The 19,437-nt window shown below is 33.9% G+C and overlaps 1 protein-coding gene across 2 annotated transcripts in view; it reads right to left on the bottom strand.

Annotated features, from left to right (window-relative positions):
- Positions 1-19,437, bottom strand: part of nkain4 (sodium/potassium transporting ATPase interacting 4) — a 106,619-nt gene that overhangs the window by 38,568 nt on the left and 48,614 nt on the right. For both annotated transcript variants that reach the window (XM_073822989.1, XM_073822990.1), the window contains exons 3-4: positions 18,950-19,030; positions 6,777-6,974 (exon numbers count right to left, since the gene is read on the bottom strand). In XM_073822989.1, coding sequence (XP_073679090.1) covers positions 6,777-6,974; positions 18,950-19,030 — 279 coding nt within the window. The remainder of the gene's footprint in view (positions 1-6,776; positions 6,975-18,949; positions 19,031-19,437) is intronic.

Genomic DNA, 19,437 nt, shown 5'->3' with positions numbered 1-19,437 from the left:
ATTCAGAATGGCAAGATATAAACTCGTTAATGCCAGAAAAGGCATTCAGAATTGCTGGAAACATGTCAAAATTGCGAGATATAAACTCGCAAAAACTTTCTTGCAATTCTGAATGCCTTTTCTGGAATTTACGAGTTTATTAGACTGTTATGTTATGTTGTTATGTCACAATTCAGATTTTTTTTCTCATAATTGCAACTATTTCTCAGAAAAGCAACTTTATTTCTCAGAATTACTAGCAATTGCAGGTTTGTATCATGCAATTCTGAGCAAAAAAGTCAGAATTGTGAGATAAAAAGTTGCAATTACCTTTTTTTTTATTCAGTGGCATAAACAGGCTTCCATAGTTTAAAAACACCAAACACACATACATACACACACACACACACACACACACACACACACACACACACACACACACACACACACACACACACACACACACACACACACACACACACACACACACACACACACACACACACACACACACACACACACACACACACATACACACACACACACACACACACACACACACACACACACACACACACACACAAAAGGCCACACCGCTTTGTGGCTGCAATGCATTATATAAAACTTTGCTACAACAACAACAAACTTTTTTGATATCTAGTGGATTTTCAGTGAGGATTGAATTTTGGGTAAAAAGTTCCTTGAATTTTACAGCCATCAATTGTCGCTCCCTTGGGAAGAGAGCTTGATGGAAAAGGAAGTGATGAATTCCCATACCATCCTGACAAGATATTCCTCTGTGTCTGAAGCAACTGCCTTATCTTGACTTTAGTGTTTTACTGAAGAAAGAAGCCACTGAGATATGAGAGGAAGAGATTTCAGACGAGAAAAAAAGAGGGAAAACAGTGACAGGCAAAGATGGAAGAGGAAGGAACTCATTCACCCACTTATGCTGATAAAACACAAATGGAAAAAGTTCAGCAGAGTCAAAACTGAGATGTTATGACAGCAGTACAGAGTTTTTTTCTCTTTGAAATGTGGTGAGTTACAGAAGGTGCTTAACTTCAAAATATACAGTTGAGGTCAAAAGTTTACATTCCCCTTTCAGAATCTGCAAAATGTTAATTATTTGACCAAAATAAGAGGGATCATACAAAATGCATGTTATTTTTAATTTAGTACTGACCTGAATAAGACATTTCACATAAAAGATGTTTACATATAGTCCACAAGAGAAATAAATAGCTGAATATATAAAAATGACCCCATTCAAAAGTTTAATACTGTTGTTACTTGAATGATCCACAGCTGTTTTTTGCTTGTTTAGTGATAGTTGTTCATGAGTCCCTTGTTTGTCCTGAACAGTTAAACTGTCTGCTGTTCTTCAGAAAAAACCTTCCCACAAATTCTTTAGTTTTTCAGCATTTTTGTGTATTTGAACCTTTTCCAACAATTATTGTATGATTTTGAGATCCATCTTTTCACACTGAGGACAACTGAGGAACTCATATGCAACTATTACAGAAGGTTCAAACACTCACTGATGCTTCAGAAGGAAAAACCATGCATTAAGAGCCAGGGGTGAAAACTTTTGAACAGAATGGAGATGTGTACATTTTTCTTATTTTGCCTAAATATCACATTTTTATTAAGCACTTTCCTTCAGAAGCTGCAGAAGATACTTGCATGTTTCCCAGAAGACAAAATAAGTTACATTTTCCCTGATCTTCAAATTTAATGCTTCGTTTTTCCTTCTGGAGCATCAGTGAGCGTCTGAACCTTCTGTAATAGTTGCGTATGAGTCTCTCAGTTGTCCTCAGTGTGAAAAGATGGATCTCAAAATCATACATTCATTGTTGGAAAGGGTTCAAATACACAAAAATGCTGAAAAACTAAAGAATTTGTGGGAAGGTTTTTTCTGAAGAACAGCAGACAGATTAACTGTTCAGGACAAACATGAGACTCATGAACAACTATCACTAAACAAAAAAAAAACAGCTGTGGATCATTCAGGTAACAACACAGTATTAAGAATCAAGTGTATGTAAACTTTTGAAAATTTCTATAATTTTAATTATTATTTTGTCTTGTGGACTGTATGTAAACATCTTTTATGTAAAATATCTTGTTCAGGTCAGTACTAAATAGAAAATAACATGCATTTTGTATGATCCCTCTTATTTTGGTCAAATAATTAACATTTATTGGAACTTGTAAAATATTGTCCTCATAATAAAATAAAATTTTGTGCACAAATATTTAAAGACGACACTAAAGTGTTAAACAAAAATGCTAAATCAGTCATTGAGGGAAACTCGACAAAGGATAATGAAGGATGAAAAACAGAAGAATGGGTTGCATCTGAAGGGCGAGGTTTATGAGTTCTCCACACAGGTAGCTCCCTTATGAGTTACACTAATGAGAAAAACAGATGGCGCTCTCACACGCACACCTCTCAGTTGTCACAGAGGGAGGGATTTACATGAAGCTCTGCTAATGACTCTTTCAGTTATTCGCTTGTCATCTCTACTGTGTGTCCTGCTCTACTCTCTGACTGTCCTCTTGTGACTCCTGTGATGAAATTCTCAGAAGCGTAAGAACATGACTATTCACTACAGCAGAAGTCTTTTTGATAGTGACCTAGTTTAAAGTCTGCAGTTAAACACACACACACACACACACACACACACACACACACACACACACACACACACACACACACACACACACACACACACACACACACACACACACACACACACACACACACACACACACACACACACACACACACACACACACACACACACACACGTTTAAAAATGTTTATGAAGGATCTGGCCATACTCGCTCACTCTATCGTTTACCCTCTCAAAACAATTTGCCACACAGGTGATAAACCTCTGTTCTCACAATCTTGCACACAAACACCAACTTGTCTTGTTTATGGGTGAATTTCATAAAGTCAAGAAATGTCTGAGTCAAATTTCTCCCAAATAAATAAATAAAAATACATTTTCCTTTGATTTTGTGGAGTAATCTGATTCAACTCTGTGAGACATTCACTTGGCCCTTTAGCTATCTTCTCATTCATCTGAGCATTTTCTTACTTCATTTTCATACTTCAACTGTGATGACAAGACCACAAGCTGAGCACTTTGGGCAATGGAGATAAAAATCTGTATGACTCTCACTAATCTCTGCATTCCCATTGAAGAGGCCTGTAGGAACTTGACTGAAGTGTGTGTTTAAGCATCCGCTTCCTGCAGGACACTTTGTTCAACACTCACCATGAAGTTAGCAGCTCATTGTTGGAGCATGAGCAGATAATCATCACTCTGAAGAAGCTTCTGGCACTCCTAAACCTACAGTAAAACACCGCCACCACCTCCACTAACACTTTTCCACAGATATTCAGTCCTCTGACAAACACTCGATAACAAGCATGAACAGATACAGCTTATATGCAATGGTAAGCAATATGCCTTCAGTCAATGAGCATGAAAATACAAAAGGACTATAATAACATAATATAATATATACTGTAATATAATATAATAATATGTAATACATTTTTGATCATGAAGGCTGCATTATTTAGTCAAAAATACAATAACATGATATACGTTTTTGAAAGAAGTCTCATGCTTATCAAGGCTGCATTTATTTAATCAAAATATAATAAAAACAGAGACGTTGTGAAATATTAGTACAATGTAAAGTAACGCTTTTCTATTTGAATATATTTTAAAATGTCATTTATTTCTGCGATTCAAAGCTGATTCTCCAGAAATCATTCTAAAGTGCTGATTTGCTTCTCAAAGAACATTTCTGATTATTTTCAATGTTGAAAACAGTTGTGCTGCTTCATATTTTTGTGGATTTTTTTTTTTTGATGAATAAAAGTTCAAATGAAAAAAATTGATTTGAAATAGAAATATTTTGTAAAATTAAAAAGCCTTTACTGCCACTTTTGATCAATTTAATGCATCCTTGCTAAATAAAAGTATTAATTTCTTTGGAAAAAAAAAGCAAAAAACAAACAAACATTTGAATGGTATATTATATTATATTATATTATATTATATTATATTATTTAGGGGTGCACATACATTTTTCAGTCTGGTTGATAAATAGTAATAACAGTCATTTTCATTTTTTTTGTACTATTAAAAACAAAATAATAAACTTTGATAAAACTATTTTTCAAAATAAATAAATTCTATAAATATATTATATTTTAAAATCAATCAATAAATAAAATATACATATATTTAAAAATATATATATTAATTAAATAAAAATACAATTATTTTATAGTACACTCAAAATTGCTAATATTTACATTTTCACTTTTTATATAAAATTTTATATATTAGTGCTGCTTCATATTTTTGCGGAAACTGCGACAGAAAGGAAAGTTGAAAAGAATAGCATTTGTAATATTACAAATGTCTTTACTGTCATTTTTGATCTATTTAATGCATCCTTGCTGGAAAAAAAAAAGTATTAATTTCTATTATTTCTATTATATTACATTATATTATTATATATTTAGGGGTGCACATACGTTTTTCAGTCTGGTTCTCATGAGAGACCTACAAAATAAAATAATTAATAATAATAGTATTATTGTTTTTTATATTAAAAACAAAATAATAAATACACTTATAATAAATAAATGATATAAATATATTATAGTTTAAAATATAACAATATAATATACATTTTATATTTTAAAATAAAAAATAGTATTCAATAAAAATACAATTATTTATAGCACATTAAAAAAAATACAATGCTAATATTTACATTTTCACTTTTTATATATAAACATTTTATTTACATAAACTTTTTAATAGGAATTTTTGGATAGGAATTTTTAAAGCTAAAGTCAGCAAGCTTTTCTAATTATTATCAATGTTGAAAACAGTTGCTGCTTCATATTTTTGTGCAAACTGTGACAGAAAGTAAAAAAAACAGCATTTGTAACATTATAAATGTCTTTACTGTCATTTTTGATCAATTTAATGCATCCTTGCTGAAAAAAGTATTAATTTCTATTATTTGTATTATATTACATTTAGGGGGTGCACATACGTTTTTCAGTCTGGTTCTCATTAGAGACCTACAAAATAAAAATAAAATAATTAAAAATAATAATAGTATTATAATTTTTTTATATTAAAAACAAAATAGTAATTAAACTTATAATAAATAAATGACATAAATATGATATTTTTAAATAAATATATAAATATAATATCCATATTATATTTTTAAATAAATAGCATTCAATAAAAAAGCTAATATTTACATTTTTACTTTTTATATATATACACATTTTATTTATATAAACATTTTTTAAATAGGATTTTAACATTTTTAAACCTAAAGTAAGCTTTTCTAATTATTATCAATGTTGAAAACAGTTGTGCTGCTTCATATTTTTGTGTAAACTGCGACTTATTTGAAATATAAATCTTTTGTAACATTAGAAATGTCTTTACTTATCTTTAATTTTTTTGATCATTGAATTGAATGAATTCTTGCTGATTAAAAGTATTACTTTTTTTTTTTTAATTAAAAAAAAAGGAAGAAACTTTTGAACCTAAACCTTTTAATGGTATTATATTATATTATATTATATTATATTATATTATATTTAAGGGTGCACATACATTTTTCAGTCTGGCTCTCATGAGAGACTTAATAAATAAAACAATTAATAATAGCAATAATAGTATTATTTTTAAAATTATTATTATTAAAAACAAAATAACAATATAACTTGAATGAGACTATTTTTTAAATAAATAACTTATATAAATATATTTTGAAATAAATACATCAATATAATATGCATATTATATATTTAAATAAAAAATAGTATTATTGCAATTATTTTATAGCACACTTTCATTTTTTATATATACAAATTTTTGACTTTTTTTAACGAATTTTCAACATTTTCAAACCTAAAATCAACAAGCTTTTTTTAGCAGCTTCCCAGCAAGTATGTATATGCACTGCCTGGGTTTAGTGCACTGCCTAGATTTACATTTTCAGTAAAAATATAAAACATATTCAGTATTACAATTAGTTCATCCAAAATGGTGCATTAACAGTTGTCAACCAAGTCTGTGCATAAATGTATTTGTTTTTTTGATCGTGCATGCACACAAAGACCACTTATGTGCACCCCTGATTATATTATAAATTAAACATTTGTTTGCAGATGCCGCTTTTGCTTTTTGTATCTAATGCAATAATTCAGACATTACAAGTGTGGCTTAAATCCAAATACTTTTGGAGGCCATTACACGCAGTGCATTGAAGTCAATAAAACAAATCCCTTTTCAGAAAATGAGCTCACAGTCCTTCTGCTCGCTGCCTGCTGATTATAATCCACCAAGTTTGCCCAACTAACCCTGGAGCCGAGCCAGACCTCAACTCAAGGGGCCACTTCAGCACAACAGCAGAGCTTCAGGACTCAGGCAGGGGCGCTTTACACATGTACGGTGTGTGGAGACTACACTTTAGACCACTGTGGTTTGAAAAGACTGGTTAAGTGTAGAAAGACAGCCAATGATTTCCTACGATAATGAAAAAGCATTAGGATGGAAGCGCATCTGGAAAAATGCGTATTATGGGACACTTTTAAACTGCACAGGTCTAAATGTAGTGTGTGGAGACCATAAACTAGAGTAAAAAGAGGGTTTGGGACTATTGAAGGATGCATGGCGTGGCATATAATTTGTTTGCCAGTGCATGTGTACATGTTTGGAGTGACTTACAGAGATAAGGATTTGGAAGCTGCTGTGCAGGACTTCAATGTACTGGTACTCCAGCAGGCAGCCCATGATGGATATATAGGACTGTGCGTCTGCACTGCGGTCTGCGCTGGCGGGGATCTCTCTTCGGACACAGCCCGGCCCGTGCTCGCTCCACCAGGAGTGGTGTGCCGAGATGTTAAAGGTCAAGAGATCGCTGTCCTGAAACGAGAGAGAGGAGGAGCTGTCGTCAGCCTCGGCCACATGTCAATATAAAGGATGAGGGAGTGACAGAGAGGCTGCACGCTGTAAAGCATGCATGCATAATTTAACACTGAGCTAACAAAAAAATCTGTTCCATAGACATGAGAGAGGGAGGAAAGACATGCATGCATATAAAAGATGGAGGAAACACACGATCGCTTTCGAAATGCGTTCATTGTTTATTTGTTGTGGTCATATTTGTGTCTGATTTTACACTTGAAACCGTAAAATTGAGTGAAACTGCAGTATGTGCACTGTAAAAAGTTTTCACCAGTTTCAACTTAAAAACTTAAGTTTAGCAGCTGCCTTAAGATTTTAAGTTAAATCAACTTAAGTCATTTAAACTCACAAGTTATATCAACTCATTTTTATTGTAATGAGGCAAAATAACTTAACTTATGGCAGCTGCTAAACTTAAGTTTTTAAGTTGAAACTGGTGAAAACCTTTTACAGCGTGTAAGTTTTTCCAAACAAGTTTTTGTTAAATCTCTTACATTATTTCCCTGAAATCTTTTTTTCCAGCTAAAAAATACAGTGGTTTACTACCAGTTAGAGCCAGGTAATTTATGCCAGTGTATTTTTTGACAATGTAAAATGAATCTACATTGTGAATTTTGTAATGATTTAAATATTTTATTTAGCACTTACGTTTAATTAAAACTATGTAGGTAACATTTATATCCAATTTATTTATACTTTCATTTATACTTTCTTGTTGCAGTGTATCAAATGAATCATTAGCTAAATAAAGTTCCAATTTTTTTACAAGCTCTATGAATTGTTTTTTACTGATCTATTTAAATAAAATAAATCACATAAAATAAATCATAAAGAAACAATGTAAACATTATTGAATAGAAAATTTTTGAATAAAGATTTTTTAAGAGAAGTCTCTCATGTCTATCAAACATGCAGATATTACATGAAAAATAAAGTAAAAACAATATTATTGTGACATTAATTGCTAAATTCTAATATTTATCAATATAACTTTTTTTACATTGAAAAATATTTTTACAATTTAAAATTTAGTATTACAATATAATATAATAAAATAATGTCATACGTTTTTGAAAAAAAAAGCATCTTTTTTGCCCAAGACTGCATTCATTTAACCAAAAATACAATAAAAACAGTAATATTGTGAAATATTAATTACTAAATTGTAATATTTTACAATATTATTTTTTTACATTGATTTTTTTTTTTACAATTTAACATTTAGTAATATAATATAATAATAATAATATAAATTATCTTTTGCCCACCAAGACTGCATTTATTTAAACAAAAATACAATAAAAACTAATATTGAGTTACTAAATTGTAATTTTTATAATATTACATTTTTTACATTGCAAAAATATTTGTACAATTTCAAATTTAGTGTTATAATATAATATTATAAATGTTGCAAGTTTTTGAAAAAAGTCTCTTATGCCCGCCAAGAGTGCATTTATTTAATCAAAAATACAATAAAAACAGTAATATTGTGGCATATTAATCACTAAATTGTAATATTCTAATATTACATTTTTTATGCAAAAATATTTGTACAATTTAAAATGTAGTATTATAATATAATTAATATAATAAAATATAACAATAATATAAATGTCGCAAGTTTTTGAAAAAAGTTTCTTATGCCCACCAAGACTGCATTTATTTAATCAAAAATACAATAAAATTAGTAATATTGAGACATATTATTTACTAAATATTATTGTAATATTTTACATTGACAGTTTTTAACATTGCAAAATATTTTTACAATTTAAATGTATTAATATAATAAATATAATACAACACAATATGATACAAAAAAATATAATATAATAATGTCATACATTTAAAAAAAAGGCTTAAGTCAACCAAGACTGCATTTTATTTAATCAAAAATAAACATTAATTACTAATTACTGATTGTAATATTTGACAATATTAAGTTAACATTGCAAAATATTTTTAGTATTTAAAATTTTGTAATGTACAATATAAAATAATATAAATATTTTTTGAAAAAAGTCTATTATACCCACTGCATTTATGTAATCAATAAAAACAGTAATATTGTAAAATATTAAAATTTAACATAACTGTTTTCTATTTGAATATATTTTCAAATGTATTTTATGCCTGTGATGCAAAGCTGAATTTTCAGCATCATTACTTCAGTCTTCCGAGTCAAAGTGAAAAATACAGTAAAAACAGTAATATTGTGACATATGACTAAACTCTAATATTCTACAATATTACAGCTTTTAACATTGGAAAATATTTATACAATTTAAAATGCTTTATTTTATAATATATTTTAAACATATTTATAATTGGTATTCTGTGCGCATAAGAACTTTTGTAGATTTTTTATTTGAATTGTGTTTAATATTTGTCATATTTTTATATCAATTTTAATAGTAAATAAACATAAACATAAATATAAATATATATAAATATATATATATAAATATGTGTGTATATAAATATATATATATATATATATACACACATACATAAATATTACAAAATATTTCAGCCATCATAAAAGTGTTATGGAGCTTTATGGCCCAGCCCTATCATTTTACGTAATTTATTCAGCAATACTGTCTTTTCAAATGAAGTCAGGTTTTCTGACTCCCGATTCACATATTCCTGCAAACAAAGGGAATACTTATGTAGGCATCTATGCACACAGTCCTTAACCTGAAAACTGCATTTGTGAAAGTGCTGTGAAGCACAAGTGTCACCTTAGAGTTATGCGTCTGTGTTGTTCCTCATATGCTCAGGGATACGTGTACATCAGATGTAATGGATTCTGTCAATCCACACAGTTCTCAGGCTGTATGAGATGAATGACACATGTCAAAAAGAAAACTTACGGAGCTTTCTATGCTTATTAGAGAGGAACTCGTCCTTGACCTCTTTCTGGCTAATGGAGGCAAAGAAGCGTTTGTCCCCTTCATCATCAGCAGGCATTATCATTATACGCGTCACTATATGTCATTGAGAAGATTGTGTGTGTTTGCGTGTTCGAGGAGGGGGTCGATACAGACCGTCCCGTCCCGTATTTAATCACAGCCACAGTGTGACACTGACAGCCACAGCCTGCGGCCATGCATGAGAGGACAACCCCACCAAAACACCTCAATCACGCAGACAGAGAGAGCAAACGAGTGTTTCATAAAGTGCCCAAGCACTTAATATGCCTTTACTCTTTGGTGAAAGTACGTGTCTCATGTTTAGAGAGTTAATATGGTTCTCCGTTATCTGAATGTGAGAGATTAATTTCACGTTCATGTTGTGTCAGAATTATTGTAATCATGAGATGACAACTTGGAGGTTCTTCTCTGAGCGTTTTGAGTCTTCTGAATTATTAGTTTCTATGGCAGCACTGAAAGCCAACATAGACTCAGCAAAATGCTTTAAGCCACCTCATAAAAGATTAAAGATCAAGGAAAGAGCACTGAGTGGTAGACTTCTAAAATGAATATTATTATTATTAAAAGTCACTTTTTTTATTAGCAATTAAAATATGTAAACACTGCAGAGTATTTAGACTGGCAGGCATTTAGGTGCATTTTATTATTTATCTGTTAAAGGGGTCATCGCATGCCTATTTTCCACAAGTTCATATGAATGAAAAATCTGTAATATACTTTGGTTAAAAATTCTCAATAGTAGTGTAAAAACACCCTTTTACCTTGTCAAAATCATCTCTGCAAAATATCAGATCATTTTATTGCATGGGCCCTTTAAATGTAAATGAGCTCTACTGCAGCCCTCTCTGAGCTGTAATGTTTACTTTAGCCGCATTTATCTGTAAAACTTGCCAACAAGCCCATTATTAAGAAAGGCCATTTGCAAAGATGCATAAAATATCCTTATATTCATCTCTGCTGTGGGTGAAGCTGCATCACGAATGATTCACATGAACATAGACGCATATGTAGATCGGGATCAGCGCTTTCCTTTTAAAAACGAAAGTAACGTTGTCCTCTGCCTCTTAAGCGGCTCAGATGTCGGGAGTAAATGACTACTGCTATGTTCATTATTACATCCAACAACAGAACACCTCAATCGCTCAATTAGAGTCTTCCTCTGCACCTGAGTCACACAATGGCGATCATAATTCGGACTGTTTCATCTCGGTGAGGGCGGGTCTAAGGTAAGGAGCTTATGTCAATCAACTGTGTTTCGTCAAAACGACAAGAAGCTGAGAATGACCTGATTTTAAAAAGGGGATATTACTTTTAAAGACAGAAGAAAAAAAAACACAGGGTGGATTTTTCTATCATTGTAGGGTGGTTGTATACACAAACTCCCAACACACATTAATGTTCAAACAACTTGTAAAATGTTCAATTCCTACAATATATTAGAATTTATATAGCATACAGGATGTATAATGGTAATTAAGTAGAACTACAATGAATAGTTATTTAAATACTTCTACCTATTGAGAGACGGACAGATAGACATGACAAACATTGTGAGACTGACAGACATAAATACTTTGCGAGGCTTAGAGAGCGGTGATGATCAACTCTGCGAGACAGATAGATAGACCTAATAAATACACTGCAAGACAGACATGATAAATACAATGTGAGACAGACATGAAGAAACTGAGACAGATAGATAGACAATTAGAGACAAATCAATTCTGAATCGATTCTGAATATTTCAGAGCTTGTTTTTCCCCCCGCATACGGCACGTGTGCGCACTAGAGACGCACTAGGCTTCATTGCACTGCCATTTTTATTTTTTTTTTTGCTTTAGATATGCTTTCATTCATGCCGTTTGGAATGCAGTACCATGATGCACGAAACTCACATACTGACAGACTTTCATGTGCGCTTTCTGTTTGTTCATCCTGAAGCTCGATTGCGGCTGCGGTTAAAAGCACTTGCATTTTCGAATACTTTTATACAAAATTGATGTACTCACAGTCAATTATGTTTTCAGAGCAGGACAAAACATCTGATACATCGAAATAGATCTGTGCATTAGTTTGAATGCAGCCTGTTAAAGCTGCCACTGTCTATGATCTCATCAGAAATAAACAAAAGGCAATAATGCGGAGGAAAAAAGAAAAACCAATAACTATTATTTGTAAACTTTCGGATACTTAAAGAAAACACACTTATTTTAAATAAGCAATTGTTTTAAAAAGTATCAAAGATATAAAATGTATATGAAAATGTTGCTATGTGCTAGTCTAGAATCTAGACGCACCCCTAGCGGCAGCAAATTACATTTGCTTCCAAGGGCAGTCTTGTTACTCTCAGTTCACTTGAGATTTCGAAAAATCCAAGATGGACCGGGCCAATCATGAGTCGGTGGGCGGGCTTAACATGATGACGACTGACTTGCGACCATAAGTTCCGTCACGCCTGTTTCACACATACTTCGTCTGCAGTGCGTATGCAGTCCGTGTGCGTTTCGTGTGCGATGCAGAAGCAGCACGGACTCGTTTTGTGGGTCTGGCTTGTCAGGCTAGCCATGTGCAGTAATACTGAAAAATGAGAATGTGACACATCTTGATATTTAGTTGATAATGAAATTCATAATTGAATTTAATCTTGAAACCAGTGAAGATTCAAACTGCAATTTTACAATTTGTTAAAATGTAAAGTTGTAAAGATGTTTTTGCACAGCAGCAAAATTAATTGGGGAAATAATGTAGATCAAGAATGGTTTTGGAATTGGACAGACAGATGTGATAAACACAGAGAGACAGACAGAGAAATATACTGCAAAACAGACAGACATGATAAATGCTGAGACAGACAGATATGATAAACACTGTGACAGACAGACATGATAAACACTGTGGAACAGACAGACATGATAAATGCTGAGACAGACAGACATGATAAACACTGTGACAGACAGACATGATAAATGCTGAGACAGACAGACATGAAAAACACTGTGACAGACAGACATGATAAACACTGATAGACAGACAGACATGATAAACACTGTGACAGACAGACATGATAAATGCTGAGACAGACAGACATGATAAACACTGTGACAGACAGACATGATAAACACTGTGACAGACAGACATGATAAATGCTGAGACAGACAGACATGATAAATGCTGAGACAGACAGACATGAAAAACACTGTGACAGACAGACATGATAAACACTGATAGACAGACAGACATGATAAACACTGTGACAGACAGACATGATAAATGCTGAGACAGACAGACATGATAAACACTGTGACAGACAGACATGATAAACACTGTGACAGACAGACATGATAAATGCTGAGACAGACAGACATGATAAATGCTGAGACAGACAGACATGATAAATGCTGAGACAGACAGACATGAAAAACACTGTGACAGACAGACATGATAAACACTGATAGACAGACAGACATGATAAACACTGTGACAGACAGACATGATAAATGCTGAGACAGACAGACATGAAAAACACTGTGACAGACAGACATGATAAACACTGTGACAGACAGACATGATAAACACTGTGACAGACAGACATGATAAACACTGTGACAGACAGACATGATAAACACTGTGACAGACAGACATGATAAACACTGTGACAGACAGACATGATAAACGCTGTGACAGACAGACATGAAAAACACTGTGACAGACAGACATGATAAACGCTGAGACAGACAGACATGAAAAACACTGTGACAGACAGACATGATAAACACTGTGACAGACAGACATGATAAACACTGTGACAGACAGACATGATAAACACTGTGACAGACAGACATGAAAAACACTGTGACAGACAGACATGATAAACACTGTGACAGACAGACATGATAAACACTGTGACAGACAGACATGATAAACACTGTGACAGACAGACATGATAAACACTGTGACAGACAGACATGATAAACACTGTGACAGACAGACATGATAAACACTGTGACAGACAGACATGATAAACACTGTGACAGACAGACATGATAAACACTGTGACAGACAGACATGAAAAACACTGTGACAGACAGACATGAAAAACACTGTGACAGACAGACATGATAAACACTGTGACAGACAGACATGATAAACACTGTGACAGACAGACATGATAAACACTGTGACAGACAGACATGATAAACACTGTGACAGACAGACATGATAAATGCTGAGACAGACAGACATGATAAACACTGTGACAGACAGACATGATAAACACTGTGACAGACAGACATGATAAATGCTGAGACAGACAGACATGATAAACACTGTGACAGACAGACATGATAAACACTGTGACAGACAGACATGATAAACACTGTGACAGACAGACATGATAAACACTGTGACAGACAGACATGATAAACACTGTGACAGACAGACATGATAAACACTGTGACAGACAGACATGATAAATGCTGAGACAGACAGACATGATAAACACTGTGACAGACAGACATGATAAACACTGTGACAGACAGACATGATAAATGCTGAGACAGACAGACATGAAAAACACTGTGACAGACAGACATGATAAACACTGTGACAGACAGACATGATAAACACTGTGACAGACAGACATGATAAACACTGTGACAGACAGACATGATAAACACTGTGACAGACAGACATGAAAAACACTGTGACAGACAGACATGAAAAACACTGTGACAGACAGACATGATAAACACTGTGACAGACAGACATGATAAACACTGTGACAGACAGACATGATAAACACTGTGACAGACAGACATGATAAACACTGTGACAGACAGACATGATAAATGCTGAGACAGACAGACATGATAAACACTGTGACAGACAGACATGATAAACACTGTGACAGACAGACATGATAAATGCTGAGACAGACAGACATGATAAACACTGTGACAGACAGACATGATAAACACTGTGACAGACAGACATGATAAATGCTGAGACAGACAGACATGATAAACACTGTGACAGACAGACATGATTAACACTGATAGACAGACATGATAAACACTGTGAGACAGACAGACATGATAGACACTGAGACACACACACACACACACACACACACACACACACACACACACACACACACACACACACACACACACACACACACACACACACACACACACACACACACACACACACACACACACACACACACACACACACACACAAACAAACAAACAAACACAGAAGACATGCAGACAGACATGATAAACACTGAAACAAAGGCAGACAGACATAAAAATAAACACTGCAAGGCAGACAGACATAATAAACACAATGCGAGACAGACTTGATAAACAGTTAAAGACAGGCAGACAGACAGACAGACATGATTAACACTATAAGAGAGATTGAAAGAAAAAAAAACGGCAAGACAGGCAGACGTAAGAAACAATGTGAGACAGACAGACATCAAACACTGCACAAGACACAGACATGATAAACACTACGAGAGACAGATAGAAAATTAACCTGAGACAGGCAGACTGACATAAACAATGCAACACAGACAGACAATATAAACACATTGACAGACAGACAGATAGATATGACAAATTACGAGAGGCAAACATACAGAAAAATAAATACTGCAAGACAGACAGACAGACATGATAAACACAAAGACAGACAGACAAGGTAAACATAATGCGAGACAGACATGATTAACACTCACAGAGAGAAAGACAGGCAGACAGAAATAATACTGACGGACGGACAGAGAGACAGATATGACAAACACATTGTGAGACAGACAGACAGACAGACAGATATTATAAACACTGACAGCCAGACAAATAGACATGATCAACATTACAAAACAGACAGATATGATAAACACTGCGAGATGGCAGAAAGACAGAAAGACAGAGAGAATCTAATGTTAGACTTTTCCAATTCTTCTCAGCACAATCATAATCAGTCTTACAGTAGGGGGTCCTCAGTGCAGCATGGCATTATCATATGGTGTGTCATTTGCCGTATGACAGTAAAGACAGCAGTGAGGCAGTCATATTTTAAGGTGGTTCATTGAGAGTTACTGTGGGCCACGTTTATGCAGGGGGTGCATGAAATAATGGGGTGTTATGGGGAGCAGGTGGCAGAGGGCCAAACTCAGGCATTAACCTAACAGATGGACACACCGCGCTCCCTCACCGCTACATATGGACAGCAGGAGGACAAGCGGCTGATGGAGAAAACACACACACATTTAAACACACAGAGACAGAAAAGAAAGAATCAATGTGCAAACTCCCTGCTTTCTGGACAGCAGATCTGTCTGAATCAGCTCATGAATATTCATGCATTGACTTTATAGAGGTGTGGGGGGTTTTGGGGGAAGGGTGTCCCACCTGTGACAGCACAGTAAGGAAAGGGAGGGAGTGACGGAGCGTGACTGTGTGAGACAGAGGAAGAGGAGGATGAGGACAAAAGAAAAAACACAAAAATCAAGATGGGATAAAAATGTAACTGAGCATATAAGAGTATAATAAATTAATAAATGAGTGCAAAAAGCGCTTCCTCATATCTTTTGTTGTTAATGTCCAAGGACATGAGTCCAATTACACAACTCTCTCATGAGCAAAGAACAAAGCTAAAAAGCTTCAAATGCATATATGAATCAGACAACATTAAATAAAGCTGATATAAATATAAGAATGATTTGTGCTGAATACATTATGCTTTGTGGGATGAATTATTGGCTGCTAAGAGCATGAAGCCATTGAAATTCAAGAGAGACAGAGAAACCAAACACTCAGTCTCTAAGATTTCTCAAAGTAAGATATATAAAAAATGAACTAGTATTTAGAAGTTTGGGGCTGTAAGACTTGTTTAATGTTTTTGAAAGAAGCCTCTTATGTTCATCAAGGCCACAGTTATTTGATCAAAAATACAGTAAAATACTGATATTACTGAAATTTAAAACTCTTTTCTACTTGAATATATTTTAAAATGTAATTTGTTCCTGTGATGCAAAGCATCACTCCAGTTTTCTGTGGCATGATACTTCAGAAATCATTTGAACATTTCTTATTATCAATGTTGAAAACAGTTGTGCTACATCATATTTTTTTATTTCATGATTCTCTGATGATTTTTTTTATATATTATGTAAATATTGTATAATATACATTATTATAAAGTTTAAAATAAGAGCGTTTATTTGAAATCTAAATCTTTTGTAGCATTGCAAATGTCTTTATGATCACTTTTGATCAATTTAAAGCTTCTTGCTGAATTAGGAATTTCGTATTGTAAGCAATTTTGTTACTGTGTTGTCTCACCACTTGATGTCCAAATTAAAATCTGGGTTATAAAGCAAAAAAAAAAAAAAAAAAAAAGCAAACCCAATATTTTACTACAGTTGAGGTCAAAAGTTTACACCCCCCCTCCCCCTCTTTCAGAATCTGCAAACTGTTAAATAGTTAACTGTCCTAAACAGTTAAACCGCCTGCTGTTCTTCAGAAAATCCTTCATAGTACCACAAATTCTTTGGCTTTCCAGCATTTTTTTGTATTTGAACCCTTTCCAACAATGACTGAGATCCACCTTTTCACACTGAGAATACCTGAGGGACTCATACGCAACTACTACAGAAGGTTCAAACACTCACTGATACTCCAGAAGGAAACATAATGCATTGTTTGCATTGAGAGCCTTTGAAAACTTCTGAAACTTGAAGTTCAGGTGTAAATTTAACTGATTTTGTCTTCTGTAGCCTCGGAAGGGCAGTACTAAATGAAAAAATGTGATATTCGGGCAAAATAAGAAAAATTCTCCATTCTGTTCAAAAGTTTTCACCCCCGGCTCTTAATGCATTGTTTTTCTTCTGGAGCATCAGTGAGCATTTGAACCTTCTGTAATATTTGCATATGTGTCCCTCAGTTGTCCTCAGTGTGAAAAGATGGACCTCAAAATCATACAGTCATTGTTGGAAAGGGTTCAAAAACACAAAAATGCTGAAAAACCAAAGAATTTGTGGGACCTGAAGGTTTTTTCCGAAGAACAGCGAGCAGTCACAACTATCACTTAACAAAAAAAGCACAGCTTTGGATCATTTAGGTAACAACATAGTATTAGGAACCAAGTGTATGTAAACTTTTGAACGGGGTCATTTTTATAAATTCAACTATTATTTTCTCTTGTGGACTATATGTTAACACCTTTTATGTGAAACATCTTGTTCAGGTCAGTACTAAATAAAAAATGACATGCATTTTTTATGATCCCTCTTATTTTGGTAAAATAGTTTTGCAGATACTGAAAGGAGGATATAAATTTTGACCTCAACCATATGCATGAATTCTGTATGAGTTTGGATGCATTTCTTCTGCAGTTCATTACACATGAACCAGATTTACTCTGCATGCATCTATGAGACTAAGATGATCTCGCCCAATCTCTCTCCACCTTCTGAAAGCGGATAAAAGCTTTTCATTGTGAGAACAAGAAATCTGAGTCCAGGAAACTGGCCAAGCAAGAGTTTTAAACAAGCACACACACAGAGAGGAGAATGTGTAAATTATACAGTGAGCTTGTTTCTCACTGCTAACACACTAGGGGCTAAGTGTTTGAATCCATGACCTGTCAGCACATGTAGACAGAAGTGTATCATGGGATGGGTTGGGAATAACACATCTACTGCTATAACCTCTGCTTTCCTAAATGCTTTCGTCTGATCCTCTATAAAGATACTCTGTTGTTTTATGTACCAGTTTCTGGTGTGTTCAATGCAAACCTAAGCATGACATTTGGCGACCAAAGAGGCAACGCTGTTGCTTTGTGCACTTCTAAATAAAGTTTTAGACAGACTGTAAAAACACCATAAAAGGTCCCATTTAGCTGTAAAATGAGGTCATTAAAATGCCTTGTACCCCTAAACACGACGGCTGACGTGTAACTTTAGGTGGGAATTTCTCTTACCTTTGATAGACCTCCAACCTCCAGGTAGAAGCAGATGATGAAGACATTCCAGGCCACCCACAGTGCTGTCCACACAGTATACTGTCAAAAAGATAGACAATTTATTACTCCAACAATTCATTCCAGCATTCAAACACAGGCTACACTGGTGCAGTCTCATTTACTGTTGCTTGATGAAACACAGGCAAAATACAGTCATTTCAATAGAGATTTGCATTCAGGAGTTTTGTGTGAGGCTGAAAACATCCCAGAGCAGATTTTGCGCATGATCAAGTTGGTCACATTAATTTTTCAGCACTGACCAACCCAAAAGCTGCCTAAAAACTCACAACTGTGACTTTTCTCAGAATTACGAGTTTATATTCTAGCAATTGTGACTTTTTTCTCAGAATTGCAAAAAATATAAACTCACAATTGTGATTTTTCTCAGAATTGTGAGTTCGTCTTGCAATTGTGACTTCATCAGAATTGCAAGTTTATATCTGGCA

Source organism: Garra rufa, chromosome 18, assembly GCF_049309525.1.
Source record: "Garra rufa chromosome 18, GarRuf1.0, whole genome shotgun sequence".
Classification (NCBI taxonomy): Eukaryota; Metazoa; Chordata; class Actinopteri; order Cypriniformes; family Cyprinidae; genus Garra; species Garra rufa.
The sequence above is the reverse complement of the archived record's forward strand: the minus strand, read 5'-3'. Positions and strand labels throughout refer to the sequence as shown.